The sequence below is a fragment of the Pantherophis guttatus genome, chromosome 4 (assembly GCF_059756535.1).
Source record: "Pantherophis guttatus breed Tessera chromosome 4, ASM5975653v1, whole genome shotgun sequence".
NCBI classification, from domain to species: domain Eukaryota; kingdom Metazoa; phylum Chordata; class Lepidosauria; order Squamata; family Colubridae; genus Pantherophis; species Pantherophis guttatus.
In genome coordinates, this window is record NC_142066.1 from 7092432 (window position 1) to 7113732 (window position 21301).

Consider the following 21301-nt stretch of genomic DNA (forward strand, 5'->3'; position numbering starts at 1 on the left):
AGGAAGATACAAAATCTGCATTATGGTCATAAAAACCTTTAATCATATAAGAAGTATTTGGGGAGTTCAGTAAAATTGGGGACACATCTGAAGGAAAAAAATATTACATTGGAAAGGGATAAAGTTGTAGAGAACGATGGTCGTTTAATTCAATTTCATAAAATGTGTAGAAAATGTGAGACACAATCCCACCGATGACAAGGTCACCAGGCTGGAACCACTCATGTGGAACAGAGAAAGCTTCACTTGCAGGGCATCTTAGAGTAGCTACTCTGTGCATGGAGAACATCAAAAGAAACAACATCTTCATTCTATTGTGATGGAGAAAATGTCTGGGTCTGTCATTCAAAGAGAAGTTCTGGCAGATAAAACAGGAGGAATGAATCTCAGAAAGTCGGCATTATCCTTTACTGCCTCCATGCGGCTCTCATGATATTTATGAGGACTGTTTTTCAATTCCTATTTCCTTCTGCACAGAACATTTGCTATTTCAGTCAAAGAGAAGTTCTGGCAGATAAAACAGGAGGAAGAGAATTTGTGGAAATAAACCTCATGAAGCCACCCCTTTGTGCTCTCATGTGGCTCTAGAAGTAATTATATGGGTTGTTTCTCCATTCCTATTCCCTTCTGTTGAGAACCTTTGATAGTTTTGGCCTATTTCGATAACAGACTGATCTCAGCTATTTGTAAGGCATATAATTTACCTTTGAAACATTGGCAAGCTGGCCTTGTTTTCTTTGCATAGCTGACCAGCATCTTTCTCTCTTTTGTTGGGTCACCTAATAATTGACTGATTGCTTTGAAAATACTTGAAGAAGTAGAATTTGGAAGATATTTTGGAGATATTCTTTTTCACTTTTCTATAGTTCTTCAGATACATTCAGTAAAAAGTTATACATACTTTTCTTGGATGTTTTAATTCCTATTTCTGTAGGCTTTAATTTTTACTAATATTTATTCACTTTTGCTCATGATATGATATATTACAGAATAACCTGGCAAAAATTAACTAGGCAGGATTCACCCTGCCTTCTTACTTCCTGTCTCCAATAAGGCAGCAGGGCCTCCCTAATCTTCAACTTCCTCTTTAGCAGGATATAGTCATTCATTTCAACATAATTACTTCACTTGTTTTAAATCACCTTATAAATCCTCATCTTGTTGTCCTTCTGAATTCTTTTATTTAAAATAGCTAGCTGTGTTTCCAACCCAGTTAAAATTTCCACCCACAAATTGCAGGGACTGGGTATGTCTAGTTTAATGAAAAGAAGACTAGAGGAGACATGATAGCAGTGTTCCAATATCTCACGGGCTGCCATAAAGAAGAGGTTATGAGGGTTTGGGGGAAAACCCACGGGGGATGGGGACTAGCCCGGCTGTTAATGGTGCCATAGGTGGTACGGACTCTGATGGAAAGGGGACTGTTAGAATGCCCTCTATTGAGGGCTTCTCCATTAATACGCTGAGTGGGAGGGGCAGGTATGGCAGGAGCAGGGGGCCGTATCATGTGGTGGGGACACGCGCTCGCTATCTCCGAGCGATTGCATGCTCCGGTCCCCTTAGCTCTTCCCGTTCCCCAGGTTGCTTACAGTCTCAGGGCCCAAGTCTCCGGCTGATGTTGTGTAATGCCAGGTCCGTAGTAAATAAAGCCCCCCTCATTTGTGATCTTATTCAGGAGGAGGGAGCGGACCTGGCAGGTACTACGGAGACCTGGTTGGGCCATGGGGAGGGGTTCCCCTCGTGGAGATGTGCCCATCAGTCTTCCATGCATTTCATCAGCCGAGAGCTCAGGGCAGGGGCTGGGGGTGGCGGTCATTCTAAGAGAAGGTCTTGATCCGAGGGAGACCACTGTACCTCAGATAGCCGGATGTGAGTCCCTTTTTGTGAAGTGGGGTCGTGGGGTACAGATGGGTTTGTTGATCAGGTACCTGGCTCCCTGCCACGTGGCAACAACCCTGCCCAAACTCCTCAATGTTATAGCCGAGGTGGCAGCTGATACCCCCAGACTTGTGGTCATGGGAGATTTCAACCTGCCATCTATCGGTGAAACATCTGAGATATCTCGGGAGTTCATGGCTTCCATGATGGCCATGGACCTGACCCAAGTAATTCACGGCCCTACTCACATAGGGGGACTCTATGGACTTAGTTTTTATCTCTGGTCAGTGGTTGAGTGGCCTTGATACAGGGGATATAGATATTGAACCCTTGTCATGGTCTGACCACTTGCTCCTTCGACTTGACTTTCTGACCACCGCACCCCATTGCAGGGAGGTGGAGCCGACCAGGTGGTTCCGCCCCAGGCGCCTGATGGATCCTGATAGGTTCCAGATGGAGCTTGGGCCATTTCCTGAGACACTAGCTCATGACTCGGCTGATGACCTGGTGGCCGCCTGGGATATCGCAGCTGCCGGGGCTTTGGATTGGATCGTGCCTTTGCGGCCTCTGACCCGGCACCGAACTCACTTAGCTCCTTGGTTCTCCGAGGAGCTTAGAGAGATGAAGTGCTGGAAAAGACGCCTAGAGAGCGGTTGGAGGGCCAGTCGTTCGGAATCTGACTTGACACTGGTAAGGTCTCATATTAAGACCTACCTAGTGGCAATAAAAGCGGCGAAATCTAGCTATTTTGCCGCTCTTATCACGCCATCAGATAACCGCCCAGCCACTCTGTTCAGGGTGACCCACTCCCTTCTCCATCTGGGAGCGTGGGATGACCCCTTGCAGGGCCGAGCTGAGGATTTTGTACAGTATCTGTATGATAAAATAACTCAGATTCGGGAAGACTTGGCCGCTGACTGGGTTAGTTCAGACGAGATGACTGAGGCAGGCCTTGAGACTGTTATCTGGGAGGAGTTCGATCCTGTGGCTCCCGAGGACATGGACAGGATCTTGGGACAGCTGAACGCGACCACATGTTTATTGGACCCATGTCCCTCCTGGTTGGTGCTGGCTTCCCGGGAGGTTACACGAGGCTGGCTCCAGGGGACTATCAACGCTTCTTTGAGTGAGGGTGTCCTGCCGGCCGCCTTGAAAGAGGCGGTGGTGAGGCCTCTCCTCAAGAAGCCATCCCTGGATCTGGCTGTTTTGGCTAACTATTGTCCAGTCTCCAACCTTCGTTTTATTGCGAAGATTGTTGAGAGTGTGGTGGCGCGACAGCTTCCCCAGTACCTGGATGAAGCTGTCTATTTGGATCATGATCCTGTTAGATCTCTCAGCGGCTTTTGATACCATCGACCATGGTATCATGTTGCGCCGGCTGGAGGGACTGGGAGTGGGGGGCACCGTTTTGCGGTGGTTCTCCTCCTATCTCTCCGACCAGTCGCAATCCGTGTTGACAGGGGGGCAGCGGTCGACCCCAAGGCACCTTGTTTGTGGGGTGCCACAAGGGTCGGTCCTCTCGCCCCTCCTGTTCAACATTTATGTGAAGCCACTGGGTAAGATCATCCGTGGTTTTGGGGTGGAGTTCCATCAGTACGCTGATGATACTCAGCTGTACATCTCCACCCAGACCGTCCCAACGATGCCTTGGAAGTGATGTCCCAGTGGCTGGAGGCCGTGCGGGTCCGGATGGGGAGAAACAGGCTTCGACTCAATGCTCATCTCCATTAAGTTGTCTGAACTCCTTCCAATGCAAAGGATTACAGGTTTGTTAAAAAGAAAAGAAATTACCAGGGCAAAATAAAGCTAAGATAGTACCAGTGGTGAAATCTAAAATTTGTTACTACTGGTTCTGCGGGCGTGGCTTGTTGGGGGGGTAATGTGACTGGGTGGGCATGGCCAATTTTTTTTTACTTTTAAAACCATTTTTTACATGTAAAAGCATGTTTAAAAAAATGCTTTCAAAAGGCTCTGATGATCCCAGTTGAGTTGCCTGATCGGCAGAGGGTTTTTTAAAAGCTAGGATCGTCAGAGCCAAAAGAGCCAAAAGAAAAAAAAAACTTTTTTTCTTTTAAATGGCTCTGACGATCCAAGCTGAGTTGCCTGATAGGCAGGTAACTCAGTTGGGATCGTCAGAGCTTGGATCGTCAGAGCCATTTAAAAGAAAAAAAGTTTTTTTTTGCCTGATCGGCAGGCAACTCAGCTGGGATCGTCAGAGCTTGGCTCGTTAGAGCTTGGCCCGTCAGAGGCATTTAAAAGAAAAAAAGGCTCTGATGATCAGGCTCAGCTGTGCATAGGGGGCGGGGGCAGGGATTTTCGTACCGGTTCTCCGAACTGCCCACCACCATCGCTACCTTCTTGCCCGAGCCGGTCCGAACTGGGAGCATTTCACCCCTGGATAGTACCAATAGTAATAGGCACTTTGGGTGTTATCCCAAAACATCTGGAGATTCACTTAAACAACATCAGTATTGACAAATTCAACACCAGTTGATTGCACAAAATGCTTTATTTAGAGCAGTTTACAACCTACAAAAAATAAATAAATCCACAACTGCCAATCCCAGGTCCTTGGAAAGGATTTCATGTGTGAAAAAAACCTGCCAAATCCACTCTGAACACCTAATTTGCATGATGAACCATAATAAAAATAAACCTCCATATATCTTCTTAGGCCAAAATCAAAACTACATGGTTTCTGTAAATAGCAAATAGTCCTTTTATTTTTTGTTGTCAGCATTTTTTACTAGGAAAAAAGAAAACATTGGGTATTATTTTCTCTTCAAGAGTTGCTCCCTGTGGTTGAGTTTAGGCCGCAAAACAATGATGTAGCACTTTGGCAGGAATATGCATCCTAGTAATGCAGCGCTGGAGGCCAAGATGGAGAAGACCTCCACAGCTACCATGGCTTTGCCTTTTGTGCTCAGATAGGCTGGAAAGAAGGAGATCCAAACACTGCAAAAGGCCAACATGCTGAAGGTGATGAACTTGGCTTCATTAAAGCTGTCAGGTAATTTACGGGCAAGAAAAGCTACAATAAAGCTGGCGCTGGCCAAGATACCCATGTAGCCCAAGACACAGTAGAAGAAGAAAGCTGATCCCTCATTGCATTGTAAAATCATTTCTTGGATTTCTGAGTGCATGTCCAACTCAGGGAATGGGGGAGATGTTGACAACCAAAGAATACAAATACATACTTCTAATAGAGAGCATGAAAGGACAATAGAAAAGGACAATCTTTTCCCCACCCATTTCCTCATCTGAGATCCCGGTTTAGTGGCCATGAAAGCTACAACGACAGTGATGGTTTTGGCCAGGACGCTAGAAATGGCCACTGAGAAGGTGATGCCAAAAGTTGGTTGTTGGAGAAGGCAGGTCACCTTGCCAGGCTGGCTGAGGAACAACAAAGAGGAGAGAAAACAGAGCAGAAGAGAGACAAGGAGGGTGTAGGTGAGGGACCGATTGTTGGCTTTGACAATGGGAGTCTCCCTGTGCTTAATAAATGTTCCAAGTACCCAAGCTGTCAAGAAGAAGAAACAAAGAGCAGTTGAGGCCAAACCAATTCCTAAGGTTTCTTTAAAAGTTAGAAAGACCAGCAGTTTCAGGATGCATCCATTCTTTTCTTTATTTGGATAATGATCTTCTGGACATTCAAAACAGTCATCCATATCTAGAAGAAAAGTGAAGAATTTGTCATCTATGCCATCCATGCTTTTGAAAATCATAGTGGATAACCATTGTGATTCATCTTGACTTGTTTCCATTACGCACCAGTGGGATCATTTGTCAATGAAAATGCAGTTCTTCCTCTGCTGTATGCTTTAGAATTCACAAGTAAAGTGGGAAAGGCAATTATCCATTGAAATCATTAAGGACCATTATTGCTTTATTATTTTTTCCAAAGCATAGAGAAGAAAACTGTGATTTATTTATTTATTTATTTGTTTTATTAGTCATATTTCTATGCCGCCCACTCTCTGAGGACTCTGGGCGGCTTACACCAAATACAGTATACTAAATAGCATATTGCCCCAACAATCTGGGTCCTCATTTTACCCACCTTGGAAGGATGGAAGGCTGAGTCAACCTTCAGCCGGTGAGATTTGATCCGCTGATCTGCTGAACTAGCAGTCAGCTGAAGTAGCTGCAGTACTGCACCCTAACCACTGCACCACCTCGGCTCTTATGATGGTAAGAGAAGCAGAGCTACTAACTCTGAAGTAAAAAGGTAAAGGTAAAGGTTCCCCTCACACATACTGTATGTGCTAGTTGTTACCAACTCTAGGGGGTGGTGCTCATCTCCGTTTCAAAGCCGAAGAGGCAGAACTGTCCGAAAACATCTCCGTGGTCATTTAATTTAATTTTAATTTAATTAATCATATTTCTATGCCACCCAACTCCCAAGGGACTCTGGGTGGCTTACAACAGAAATAATACAAACAGTGACATAATTTTTTTAAAAAAACATTATAAAAGCATTTTTAAACACTAAAAACACATGCAAACCATCCATTGCCAGATCTCGCAAGATTGAACAGCGAGATCAACAGCCCCAGGCCTGGCGGAAAAGCCAGGTCTTTCACCGCTTTCTGGAAGGCCAATAGGGTGGGGGTAGTTCGGACCTCAGGAGGTAACTGGTTCCAGAGAGCCAGGGCAGCCACAGAGAAGGCCCTCTCCTGCGAGCCTGCCAGCCAGCATTGTTTAGCTGACAGGACCCGGAGGAGACTAACTCTGTGGGATCTTACCGGTCACTGGGAGCTATGCAGTAGAAGGCGGTCTCGAAGATAGCCTGGCCCTAAGCCATGTAGGGCTTTAAAGGTAATGACCAACACCTTGAAATGTGTCATGTGGCTGGCATGACTAAACACCAAAGGCACATGGAATGCTGTCACCTTCCCGCCAAAGGTGGTCCCTATTTTTCTACTTGCATTTTTTACATTCTTTCCAACTGCTAGGTTGGCAGAAGCTGGGACAAGTAACGGGAGCTCACCCGGTTACACGACACTAGGGATTCGAATCACTGAACTGCTGGCCTTTCGATTGACAACCTAAGCATCTTAGCCACTAAGCCACCACGTCCTTAACTCTGAAATTCAATCAATATAATCTGTTTCACCTCTTCTAAATTTTAAACTCTAAAAGATGAGCAAGCTAAAGAAACATTAGTCTTTTTATTTCAGAATAAAAGGTTGGGTCAAACGAACAAAATAAATCACCTACATTTACCATCAAAACAAGATAATAGCCTGAACTCCAGCCCGTCGTTTTGTGTGCTTCTGTGTTCTATATAGAAAGTATTAATTGGTTCTAAAAACACCCACTCTATATCCCCCTGTGGTTGGAATATCTAATCCATTCGCAAATCTTCATTTGTTTCCTGAAGCTCCTTTCTCTTGCTTTCAGGTTTTAGTGGAAGATAAGATCTAGAAAATGGCAGATCAAGAAGGAAAATGTCTTAGTTCTCTCATGGTTAAAATGGACCTCAGCGTATCAAAGGGTTTGGTTGCAATTTTATACTATCATTTGTAAACAAAAAACAAAAAAAACACATCTGTCATTGTTTATTTCAATTTGAAGTAGAGTCTTTGAAGAGTGGACATTAGTGGTCCTTCAATCATACTTTTAGGGGACGCGGTGGCTCAGTGGCTAAGACGCTGAGCTTGTCAATCAGAAAGGTCAGCAGTTCAATGGTTCGAATCCCTAGTTCCGCGTAACTGTGGCAGGTTCGGCAGAATTAGCCTGCAATGCTAAATTCTAACCACTGCACCATCACAGCCCAGTCTTTCCTATCAATTTGCTAACAATCTTAGGGAAAAGAACAGCAAATGAGATTGAAAATGTGAAAAGTAAATAAATAGATAAGAGATCACGTGATGATAGACGATCTATGGCTGAATGGATATATACACTATTTTGGGCCTCCATTTGGAAAGACTACCTCTTAGAATCTTATAGGCAAACTTTGACTCCTGAACAACGGACTGTAATCCACAGTGCAGAAATATATATTCAGCCTAAAGAATTTGTGAAAACTTTTAATTATATGCATCACAATGTAGTGCATTACAATTTGCTTAAATCTATCTAATGAAACTTGATGGAATGTCTAACTTACCCTTTTGATTTGAAATCTTCCCTTCTGGACATGGAACACAGTCGTAGCAACAGAATTGTTTTCCTTCCATTCCTTTCTTCCAGTATCCGGGGGAGCAATGGTCATTACATAGAGAAATTGGAAGTACCTGGTCATAAATAAGAAAGCCTTTTCAAAGGGAGATTTTTAAAAGAGTTTCTTTTTTTTAATGAAAGTTTTTTATTTTTTTCAAACACACATAGAAACAAACAAACAATGCATTTTTTTCTGCCGAGTCACAATTTGTACCGCTTTTAGTTTCTCAAACACCATTTTATATATTTCACTTTTCGCTATAAAATTCTTTCTCTCTAATTTTCCTTCTATTTTATTTTATTTTCCTTCTATTTCTTCTAATATATAAACAATATTACCAATTATTGCCTTAATCTCTAATCCTAATCATTTTTTCCACTCCTCTCTACTTTTTTCAAATTGAAACCCTTTAAATTGAAATCAGTCATTTTTCTAAAATCTAAACCTAACTTTAAATTGTCTTATTTAATTAATTAATTAAATTGTCTTAATTAATTAATTATTTAATTACTTAATCCCATTACTCCCTTTTCACAATAAAATTTCAAATATTTTCCCTATATTCCATCATTCCAATCATAGATATTTAATATTCAGCAGTTTTACAATTATCCCTCTTTTCCATTTCTTTTTTATCAGTTTCCACATGTTTTCTCTGGATTCTTTTATTCCAATTACAAATCTTAATTTTCATACACTTAAATATATAACTCATTTATTTCCCCCTTTTCCATTTCTTTTTTTCCAACTTAACCATAATATAATTTCAAATATTTTTCCTAAATTCCATTATTCCAATTATCAATATTTAATATTCATACAGTTATACACATATAGCCCATTTCCTTCCCTCTTCTCTATTTCTTTTTATCAGATTAACCAAATAATACAATGCTACAATTTACTTAAGTATATAAACCCAATTTTCCATATATATAAATATATTCACACGTTTCCCTAAATACCAATATTCCACTCATGAATCTTTTTTTTTTAAAAAAAGTTTTTATTTTATGATCAAACAAGTATACAGTATCATTCGAACTATCATCAAGAAAAAAATTAATCCATAATCCATCTCTAAACTCAATCTTCAACCCCTTCTCACCACCCCCCACCCCCGACTTCCCAGAACAAAAACAGGGCATAGATTTCACCAAACATTCACTAAAATAAACTAGCTAACTGCAAGATTTAATAGCTCCCAAGACCCCTTAACTCCCCTTTTATAATTTCATCAACCTCCCTTTTTATAGACTCAAAGTAGCATATAATCCAATAATTCTAAGAGTTTTAAAACCATTAACAAATATTAAGCATTCAAACCTTAAAAAGTCTCTTAATATATCAATAAGGTATTCAATTCATTTACATAAACATTTTCCCCCTCTTACTTTTCTCAAAATTCAGATATTTTGAAATCTTATAACAAAAAGTAAACCTTAAATATTCAATAGTTAAATTTCTACATTTTTCCTCCCTCCAACTTTTAAAATTTTAAAACATAAACATCAGTGTTTTAATTAACCATTATTACATAAGGTAGAAAGCCAAAAAAAGATGAATCTTACATTCTTACTCTCAAATATTTTAAAAACCTTAAAACAAAAAATAAACCTTAATTAATCATAATCTGTACGTTTACCCCCTCAGTCTTTTTTCCTCCCTCCAACTTTTAACTCCTAAAACATAATCATTTTTAGCCATTATCATTATTTAAGTTTCTAAATTTTTTTAAAAAAACATAATCATTTTAATTAACCATTAATGCATCATATTTAAAAATCAATATTTAAATTTATACATTTTCCCCCTCAGTAGTTGTAACACCTAAAGCATAATCATTTTTAACCATTAATAGAACAACTGCAAAACCAAAAAGAAAGATCTTCCATTCTTGCTTTCTTTTTATATTTTTTCCAATCTTTCTGCATCCCTCCTTCTTCTATTTTGAGGAGGTTTTTAATTTTAATTTGAGGTTGATGTAACTGCAAAGATTGTCCCCTTTTTGAGAAAATTTCCTCTGATTTAGAGCCCCCATATCGCCTCTTCTTGCTTATATAGATCAGTTCATTCCTTCGTCTGTAAAACCAAAGATTGTCAAGAGTTTGTGAAAAAAAGTTCAGCTGTTTCTTTTCTATTAAATGTATAAATACCACTGGCAAATCTCCTTCATCTTCTAAAACTTCGGAAGTCTGATCATTTACTACTTTCTTCCAAACCAAGTCGTAATTTTGAAAGATTCTGTCAATTTTTTCAAAAAGAACAGAGAATAAGCTTGAAAATTCTTGAGAAAATTCTTGACAACCAACCAGTTCCACCTTCTCTGCTTCAATCAAAATGTCCCCTGGATTGTCATCATGCTCCGTACTTGCTTTTGTCTCCCCCATCATTTCTGTTGTTATCCCTTTGAGAATTGCTATTTGATTATTTATAGCTGCAGTATGATTATTCATGGCTTCTTTTATAAATTCTGTAAATTATGCATTAGGATCCTTGTAGTTCTGTAAATCAGACAACTGTATCATTTCTGACACCTTCAAATAGCTTCCAGCACTTTCAAAATCTCCTTTCTTGGAAGCCATTTTATTTTAAAAAGATTTTCTTTCTTTCCACAACCATAAAGTCATAAAGTCACAGCCATCCTCTTGAGCAACTTTCAGCAATTTCCTTATAAATCACCAAACGAAATAATCTTTTCCCAAACAGCTCTTTAAAATCTAATCCAGCAATTTAAAGCCAGTCTCTGAGCATGAGTCTATTAGCAGGCACTTTCCTTTCTAGCTTTCACTTTTAAAATCGCAACAATAACGCCATCTTTACTTCCAGCTCAGAAAACTCAATTAGAAACATTGTATCACCGGAGTTAAGCATTATACTTGCAAAAAGCTTGTCCTCCTGCTTCCATTCTGTCTGCTTTTTTGAAATCATTTAATCTTCTATTTGACAGCAGAAATTGGACGCGACGCCTAGCTCTGTAAAAAAACAGAGTCCCCCCGGAACCGGAGCTTCAGCGGGCTGAACGGGGAGCTCTCGCCCTCCGAAACCCTGGAATTAATCCAGGGGTTTTTGGGGAGCTCTACCCTCACCCACCAGCTCTCCTCCCCTTCTTTTCCTGAAGGGGAGATTTTCAAGCCGTTTGACAGCTGATTAGCGCTGTCAGAACGGCTCAACGGGATCGCGGGGGCGGCGGTCTAAAAAGACCGTCCATGGCGCCGTGGAGCCAACCCGGAAGTCCTCCACTCATGAATCTTGATATCCATACTCTTTTTCATATTTAACCCATTCCTTCCCTCTTTTCTATTTCTCTTCTGCCCCCAATTTATCCAAATATTGCATTCAAATATATTACTACATTTCACTTTAAAGTCATTCATTTCTACATCAATACGATATAATTTCAAATGTTTTAGCTGAATTCCATTATTACCATTAAAAACATTCCAAATATTATAATCACATCTATTAAACTTACTACCATTCATTTATAGTTATAAATCTTACTATCCTTTATCCCATCCTCTTTTCTTCTTTTTCCCTTTTTTCTCTTTTCTCTTTTTCCCTTTTTTCTCAATTTTAAAGCCCCTTGCTCTCCTAGTTCGCCCTGTATTTCCAACTGCTCTCCTCCTTTTTCCCCTATTCACCTTTCTTGCTTTACCACTGAGATCGTCCGGTCTCTCACCTTCGTTTTGTGGCGAAGGTTGTTGAGAGTGTGGTGGCACGACAACTGCCCAGGCACCTGGATGAAGCTATCTATCTGGACCCGTACCAGTTGGGTTTCAGGCGGGGGTACAGCACAGAAACGGCATTGGTCGCGTTGGTGGATGATCTCTGGAGGGCTCAGGACAGGGGTTGTTCCTCTGTCCTGGTCCTGTTAGATCTCTCAGTGGCTTTTGATACCATCGACCATGGTATCATGTTGCAGCGGTTGAGGGGGTTATGAATAGGGGGCACCGTTTTGCGGTGGTTCTCCTCCTTCTTATCTGACCACTCGCAGTTCGTGTTGACAGGGGGGCAGAGGTCGACTTCAAGGGGCCTCGCATGGGGAGTGCCACAAGGGTCAGTCCTCTAGCACCTTCTGTTCAACATTTATGTGAAGCCGCTGGGTGAGATCATCCGTGGTTTTGGGGTGAGAGTCCACCTGTATGCTGATGATACTCAGCTGTACATCTCCACCCCAGACCACCCCAACGATGCCCTTGATGTGATGTCTCGCTGCCTGGAGGCCGTGCGGGACTGGTTGGGGAGAAATAGGCTGAGACTCAACCCCTCCAAGACTGAGTGGCTGTGGTTCCCGGCGTCGCAATATAGTCAGCTTGTGCCATCGCTGACTATTGGGTGTGAGTCTTTGCCCCCCATAGAGAGGGCTCGCAATCTGGGCGTCCTCCTGGACGCACGACTGTCTTTAGAAGAACATATGATGGCCGTGGCCAGGGGGGCTTTTTATCAGGTTCGCCTGATTTGCCAGTTGCAGCCCTTTCTGGATTGCGACGCCTTGCGCATGGTCACTCATGCCCTTGTCACCTCCTGACTGGACTACTGTAATGCTCTCTACATGGGGCTCCCCTTGAAAAGCACCCGGAGGCTCCAATTGGTCCAGAATGCGGCCGCACGGGTGGTTATGGGCACAACTCGTTGTGCCCACATGACACCCCTCCTGCATGAGCTGCACTGGCTCCCAGTGGTCTTCCGGGTGCGATTCAAGGTGTTGGTTACCACCTTTAAAGTGCTCCATGGCATTGGACCTGGGTACCTTTGAGACCGTCTTCTGCCACCAGTAGCCTCCCACCGGCCAGTTCGCTCCCACAGAGAGGGTCTCCTCATGGTGCCATCAGCCAAACTATGTCAGCTGGTGACACCCAGGGGGAGGGCCTTCTCTGTGGGAGCTCCTGCCCTTTGGAATGAACTGCCCCCTTCTGGGGGCATGATGAGTAAGAAGGAGATGCCTTCTGGGGGCATGATGAGTAAGATGAGTAAGATCTCCGACCTCCGTGTATTTCACTGTGCCCTCAAAACCTTGTTGTTCCACCAGGCAGGGCTATCAATGTAAAGACTTTAATTGATTAAATGTGGGATTTTAATTTAAACGTGGGATTTTAAATTTGGGGGTTTATAATGGAGCCAATTATTTAATAATTTTAATTATTTTTAAATTTTGTTTGTCTTTGTGCTTTTAATCAGGCTGTACACAGCCGTGAGTACTGCGGGAGAAGGGTGGTATAGAAATAAAATTATTATTATTATTATTATTATTATTATTATTATTATTATTATTATTATTGTTAATCCCAGTGTAATCATTTAATTTTTTATGTTTGATCTCTTCCCCTCGTCTTTCATTCCTTGTCTTCTTCTACTACCTCTATTTTTATCATTGTTAATACCGATGTAATCTTTAAAGTGCATCTCCGTTTCTAACTTTTTCCCCTTTCCTTTTCTTCCCTTTGTTTCCTTTTTCCCATTAATTTTCTCCTAAGTCTTCTCTTTTTTTCACTGTTACTCCCACCGTAATCATTTAATTTTTCATAATCAATGACTTTATTTTTAATACTATTTTCTTGCTTCTCATTCTTGGTTTCTTCCACTTGGGTATCTTCCAGCACAGTCTCTGGTTCATCCCGTTTAGGTTTTCCATGCATCGTTGTAAGCATTTCATTTATTTCCAGTTTGAATGATATGTGCATTGTTTTAATCATTTCAATTAGTTCCTGCGTCATTTAGTTGTTTCTGAGTTGTCTTCATTTCAATTTAAGTTTTGCTGTGTTCCACTTTCTTTGAATGTCGAGATCAAACATCTTATACAAAAACAAATCCTCCTCAAAAGTTCCCATCCGCTCTTATCACTTTAAGAGATTTTTAAAAGAGTTTCTAATTCTCCTCCAAAATGGCAGGAAGCAATATTTGACTTCTTAATGTGTTAGTGAATTTTATCAAATTTGATATATAATTTATATAGATTTCAACATCTTTTCAATTGATAATTGCAATCCAAATATGAAATGTTTTCTCATTGTAATGTCAGTTTTGTAAATGAAGAGTATTTTTTTTTCAGAATATGCCTTTCTTCTTTCAAAAACCGAAATTAGATTTACAAATTACATAGATTTATACAGAGACTGTGTTCAATATGGATTTACAGACAGACACCTTCATGATATCATAATGAATCACAATACAATCCAGTCAATGTGTCCATACCTGGTTAAAAGCTGGGTGCCAGACAATCAGATCGTCATTAATGAATACTTTTTTCCCTTTTGGAGCACTGGGATCTATCCTTCCAACTCTAACTCTCTGAAAGGACCTGTTTGGAAAAGTGATCATGTTGGTGATGTCGAACCCTCCAGTTGTTTCCCCTTTCTCATTCAGGAACACTCTCTCGTCAGCTGAATTGTTAAAAGAAATGCCTTGAAGAAATGGATGGAGCTACTTCAAAGAGAATAAAATCGAGAAGGAGTTGGAAGGAGCTAATAATAATATTCAAATTTTATTTATTCATTCTTCCCATTCCTGCAATAATGCTCAAATAACTACATGGAGAAAATTGACAATCCATATTGCATGGAACTTTATAGATCTTCTCTATAATTGATTTTAAGGAAATATATGGAAAAAGTTCATTCAATAAAAGCAAAATGAAAACAATATTTTGAATATGATGTAGACTCACTACTTAAACAATGAATCAAACCTACACCATCCATAATCTTATTTTATCTATCATCTATCTATCTATCTATCTATCTATCTATCTATCTATCTATCTATCTATCTCAATCTAGTTTGGTCTGATCTTTCATCAGAATAGAGCCGGAAGGGACCTTGGAGGTCTTCTAGTACCAGCCCTCTGCTCAAGTAGGAGATCCTATACCATTGCAGACAAGTGACTGTCCAGTCCCTTCTTAGAAATCTCCAGTGATGGAGCACCCATGATTTCTAGTGGCAAGCTGTTCCACTGGTTAATTCTTCTAGCTGTTAGGAAGTTTCTCCTTAAGTCCAGGTTGCTTATCCAGATCTGATCTAAGCTTATCTAGATTAATATTTTCCGATACAAAAATAAGATGTTAATTAACAATTGTTAATTGTTATGGAGAATGTCTTTCAAAATATAGATTTTTGTTTAAACCAGAACTAAAATTAAGACTTCAACTAAATTTAAGTATGTATAGCATGTAGGCATCACCTGCCAAGGCTGCAGAGCTTGAAATTCAAACCTTTGACTTTCTCTGTGTGGGGCTCTAGATCTCACTGCCTCATGCAAAGAATATGCCACTGCATAAACAGCATTGTAGATACTGTAGCTTTGGCCAGTCATCTGCAACTCAAACAGAGCACCAGGCAGATTCCCCAAATTCTCTTCTCCGCTACAAGTTTCATTGATCATTGAGGGTGATTCTTCATTTGAAACTGAACAGTCAAACAATTGCTCCCAAATATCTTGAAGAAATCCATCTCTGTGGGTTGAAGGTTTGATGACTTGAAGAAATTCCTTAAAGCCTTGAACATCTCTTGAATGAACAGTAAAGGAAAGAGCTCCGTGGAACAACTGGAGATCCCAGCTCCTTTGAAGTCCTGTCAATGTGAAATCAATTGGGAACATCAAGATCCATACCTTCCTAAATGACGCACTCTCTTTGTTTTCAGGATCACATAAAAACACAACATTTCTGAGCCACAGAACTGTGAATGGTTCGCCGTAGACAAGAAAAACATTGGCTTTCTGATCTATCAGTATATTAAAAATAATCCACATTAGATCGAGAAATTGTGAAATAATTTCAAATGGGGCTTGCTGTGGAATCTTTTGTGTGAAGGCTAAACAGATCCCATTTTGGAAAAACAACGGATTCAGTTTCTGCAAGAAATGTTCTCCCTTATTCTTATCGAATGTAAAGACTCCAATCCAGGTCCATCCAAAATGGAGAAGAAGATGTATAAGTCCACTGTACTGATGCTCCTCTTTTGGGACCAAGTAATAAAGTGAAGAGAACTTAGTAGCCTGGAGCTCTTCTTGGGCAAAGGAGCCATAGGTCAGCTGAACAAAGAAAGAGAGTCATTATTCATGACAATGAAGGGAAAAATATTAGAGAATGATCTCTAACGTTCATTAGAAAAGAAGACCAATTTATCTCCTACTGCTCTTCCCAAATTACCTGCGGAATTTTGAAGAGATTTATACTTTCTGCCATACAGGAAGAAGTAGAAGCATCTAATCCCCCAATAATGGCCATGAGATTCTTCTGGCTATCACATTTGTAGTTAGGAAAAAATCCCTTAGATTTGAAAAGCAGGTCCAGAGTGGTGCGGTAGGTCATCCTTGGATTGTAGTAACTGTCATGGATGTGGAACCCAAGAGTGACATTAGGTAAGATCTGGGAGTCCTCATTGATCTCCTTCACAGCAAAGGCCAAGGCGAGGGCATGCTGGTAGAACTTGGTGACTATACTGCCAATAAGTTTTTAAAAAATCTTATTTATTAATACATTTAAACATTGTTATAGTTTGGCATCATTTCTAAATGAATAACAAAAATTTCTGTCTCTGACGGAAGTAGGACAATGAGAATTGCACATAATAAAATACTGGAGTAATTTATAGTGTTTCCATGTATTTCCATGCCTTACAATAAATAAGCACTACAGCCAATTGAATAGTCAGCTTTTTTACACACTACTACTTTTATTTTCTTTCAGTTTAGCACAAACAGAATATGAACAAATTCAGCAAATATCATGCATTTACTGCTTGCATATTTTGTAAGGAGTCATAATGCAGATCTTTAAAAAAAAATTCACCTCATCGAATGTTCTTTAAAAAAACTTATTTTGGCAAACATTTAATGTATGAATGAAAAAGACTTTAAGACTTTAAAGCATTTTCACAAAAAAGATATTGACTTAAAGAAAACATTTCTTCTCCCACAACCAGATATACTCAAAAGACAAAGGAAGATACAAAATCTGCATTATGGTCATAAAAAACTTTAATCATATAAGAAATATTTGGGGAGTTCAGTAAAATTGGGGACACATCTGAAGGAAAAAAATATTACATTGGAAAGGGATAAAGTTGTAGAGAATGATGGTCCTTTAATTCAATTTCATAAAATGTGTAGAAAATGTGAGACACCATCCCACCGATGACAATGTCACCAGGCTGGAACCACTCATGTGGAACAGGGAAAGCTTCACTTGCAGGGCATCTTAGTGTAGCTACTCTGTGCATGGAGAACATCAAAAGGAACAACATCTTCATTCTATTGTGATGGAGAAAATGTCTGGGTCTGTCATTCAAAGAGAAGTTCTTGCAGATAAAACAGGAGGAAAAGAATCTGTGGAAATAAACCTAATGAAGCCACCCCTTTGTGCTCTCATGTGGCTCTAGAAGTAATTATATGTGTTGTTTCTCCATTCCTATTCCCTTCTGCTGAGAACCTTTGTTAGTACTGGCCTGCTTCAATAACAGACTGATCTCAGCTATTTGTAAGGTATATAATTTACCTTTGAAACATTGGCAAGCTGGCCTTGTTTTCTTTGCATAGCTGACCAACATCTTTCTCTCTTTTGTTGGGTCACCTAATAATTGACTGATTGCTTTGAAAATACTTGAAGAAGTAGAATTGGGAAGATATTTTGGAGATATTCTTTTTCACTTTTCTATAGTTCTTCAAATATATTCAGTAAAAAAATATACATTCTTTTCTTGGATGTTTTAATTCCTACTTCTGGAGGCTTTAATTTTTACTAGTCTTTATTCACTTTGGCTCATGATATGATATATTAGAGAATAACCTGGCAAAAATAAACTAGGCAAGATTCACCCTGCCTTCTTACTTCCTGTCTCCAATAAGGCAGCAGGGCCTCCCTAATCTTCAGCTTCCTCTTTAGCAGGATAGAGTCATCCATTTCAACATAATTACTTCACTTGTTTTAAGTCACCTTACAAATCCTCATCCTGTTGTCCTTCTGAATTCTTTTTTAAAATAAAATCTCGAACTGGGAAGGCTTAAAGGGCTATCTGAATTGGATATTATTTGAAAAGAAGAAAAAAAAAGAAAAAAAGACATCAAATGGACTTGAATTAGAACTATATAATAAGTTAAAATAAAAACTATTTCTTCTTAAATTGAAAATATGGAAAACTGGGAGCATGAGTTTGAGGAGTTGAGGGAGATATTGCAAAAGGTGCTAGAAGTGTTTAAGAGAAACAAAGAAGTGGACGATTGGATAGAATATAAAAGGAAAGAAAGAGAAAAGATAAATGAGAAGCAAGAATATAATGTTGGAAAGAAAATAATTGAAGGAAAAATATAGATGATTACACAGATCAACAGTGATAAAATAAAAATAGATATGGGAGAATATCTCTCAAAAAAGAAGGAAAGAGAAGGAAATGGGAAAAGAGTAAGAGGGAGAACTAAAAGGTAATAAAGTTAAAAATTAGAGAAAAGATACAGGAAGGAGGATACAATAAACACAAAAAAAAAGAAGAGGAAGAAAGAAATAAGTGAATGGGAGAAAGGGGAGAAAATATTAAGAAGTGGAATTCAGGAAAGTTTAAAATAAAATGGTTAAAAGGGGAAAGAAACAAATGTAGTAGAAAGGAATCACAGCAGTAATATGTTGATTTAAGGGAATGGCATTAGTAGTAAAAGTTGTATGTAAGAAATAAATTGAAATAAATATATAGATTACTATAAAAGGGAATACTTAATTGCAATTAAGACATAAAATTGAAATGAAAGTAAAGAAATGTGTGCTAAAGATTGAAAAAACAAAAGGAAATTGAACGTAAGAAATGAAATTGAAATGTTAAATAAATGATGTAAGAAAATGTTGTAAGTAGACCAGCAGATACAGAATGGTTTACTTTATATGTAAAAATAGCTGGAAGTAATTGAAATATTAAGAAAAGAGAAAAATAACTATTGAAATGGAAATAAGAGGTAGAAAGTTAATTAAGTTGAAAGATTTTTTTTTATTGAAAAGTTTTACAAAAAGTTTACATATTTCCCCCCCCTTCCCTACCTCAACCTCCCCCCTCCCCCCCTCCCCTTCCCAGAACAAATTACAGGGTATAAACTTCAACAATCATAATCAATCCTAATCTAAACAATTATGACATTTCACATCTCTTGTTTCTTCAATTCCCTAATTACCCGCCTAGCTTTATTACTTAAAGACACACTAAATATCTATATAATCATTCATAACCTATCTGCAATTTCTTATTCCAATATTTATTTTGAATATAATCTATCCACCTTCTCCAGTCTCTTAAATATCTTTCATTTGAATGATCCTTCAGGTACGCCGAGATTTTTGCCATTTCCGCTAGATTTATAACTTTCATTGTCCACTCTTGGATTGTAGGTAAATCTTGCTTCTTCCAATATTGTGCCACCAAAGTTGAAAGATTTTAAGGTAAAGATGAAATGAGTTGAAATACAATGTTAAGAATTTTAAAATATGATGGGAATTTTGAGGAATATATGCAATAAAGGGAGAGAAAAACGGGGATGCCTGGACACCATAGGAAAAAAAGGACTGAATTAAAAATGAATACAGCAATAGAGAGAGACAGAAGAAGGAGTAGGGAGATTGAAGGAAGGGAGAAGGAGAGAGAGGAACAGAAGAAAGGGAAGAGGAGAGGAAGAAAGGAAAGGGGAATAAGAGTAGGAGAGAACGTTAGATGGGGGGAGGAAAGGAGGAGGGGGAGAAAGGAAGGGGAATTAGAGAAGGAATAGAAGAGGAGGGAAGAAGAAGGTAGAAAGGATAAAAGAAGGGAGGGAGAGGAAGAGAAAGAAAAGAAAGATTGCTGTAAAACAAAAAAGATGAAATGGAAAAAAAGGCATCCCCGGACATGTTTAAATATATTAAGATAAAGAATGAATTATTAAAAAAATTAAAGGAGAATGTATATGATTAAGAATGGAAAAAAATAGAACTTGAAGGTGTAAGAAGATACTGTTTATAGAAATAAGAATAGAAAAATTAAGATCGGGTTCAAATATGGAAAAGAACACTTTGACAGAAACTGTAGTTAAGTAATATACTTAATATGATATAAATGTACTTGGATATGATAAATTGTATATGATATGATATGATATGATATGGTCGATACTCTGTTTCAAAAAATATGTGGGCGTGTATTGGGGGGGGGGGAACCAATAAAACTTGTCAAAAAAAGAGAAATAAATAACTGAGGCTATCATAAGACCCCAGGAGGCCACAGATAGAGGGTTTACAGAAGTAAGTTCTCTGAACTGGAAAAATTTTAAGATGAATTCCTTTCTTTCATATCAATTGAGGTCCCAAGAACTATTAAAGCGAGCCCCTGCTTTCAATTATCAGGATAATCTCTAGAAAAACAAAACAAAAATGTTCATGAAACCTTTGGAAAGGCCCAAAGAAAAGTCAAACCTACTTCATCGCTACCATTTATTTTTCTTGGTGTTTCAGTTAAAATGGTAGATAAGGCAATCAAGCGTTGTGAAACATCAGCATTGTGAGGGGATTACTAAACAGGAACAAAACTCCTAACCAGTGGTAAAATGTAAAATTTGTTACTACCGGTTCTGTGGGCGTGACTGACTTGGTGGGGGGTAATGTGACTGGGTGGGTGTGGCCAACTTTTTATTATTATTATTTTTAAAAGCATTTTTTCTACAACCTCTTCGGCTGAAGAGGTTGTAAAAAAAATGCTTTTAAAAGGCTCTGACAATCCCAGCTGAGTTGCCTGATCGTCAGAGGCTTTTAAAAGCATTTTTTTTCTACAACCTTTTCGGCCGAAGAGGTTGCAGAAAAAAATGCTTTTAAAAGCCTCTGACGATCCCAGCTGAGCCACACGATCATCAGAGGCTTTTTTTTTTACTTTTAAAAGCGCTTTTTTGGCCAAAGAGGTTGTAGAAAAAATGCTTTTAAAAGTTAAAAAACAGCCTCTGATAATCGTGCGGCTCAGCTGGGCATGGGGGGGGGGGCGTAGGGATTTTTGCTACTGGTTCTCCGACCACCCACCACCATCACTACCAGACTGGGCGATCCGGTCCGAACTGGGAACATTTCACCCCTGCTCCTAACTGAATAACAGAGTTGGAAGGGACCTTGGAGGTCTCATAGTCCAACCCCTTGCTCAATTTCTTCTTAAAAATCTCCAGTGTTGGAGCATCTACAACTTCTGGAGGCAAGTTATTCCACTGATTAATTGCTCTAACTCTCAGGAAATTTCTCCTTCATTCTAGATTGGTTCTCT

At 39.2% G+C, this 21301-nt stretch overlaps 1 protein-coding gene across 1 annotated transcript; it reads right to left on the bottom strand.

Annotated features, from left to right (window-relative positions):
- Window positions 1-4649: 4649 nt before the first annotated feature.
- LOC132709879 (vomeronasal type-2 receptor 26-like) lies at window positions 4650-10437 on the bottom strand. The gene is made up of 3 exons (XM_087893219.1): window positions 10360-10437; window positions 7994-8120; window positions 4650-5548 (listed from the first exon to the last, which is right to left on the bottom strand). Exons 1-3 carry the CDS (start codon window positions 10435-10437, stop codon window positions 4650-4652), a joined length of 1104 nt encoding a protein of 367 aa, XP_087749345.1.
- Window positions 10438-21301: the final 10864 nt, after the last annotated feature.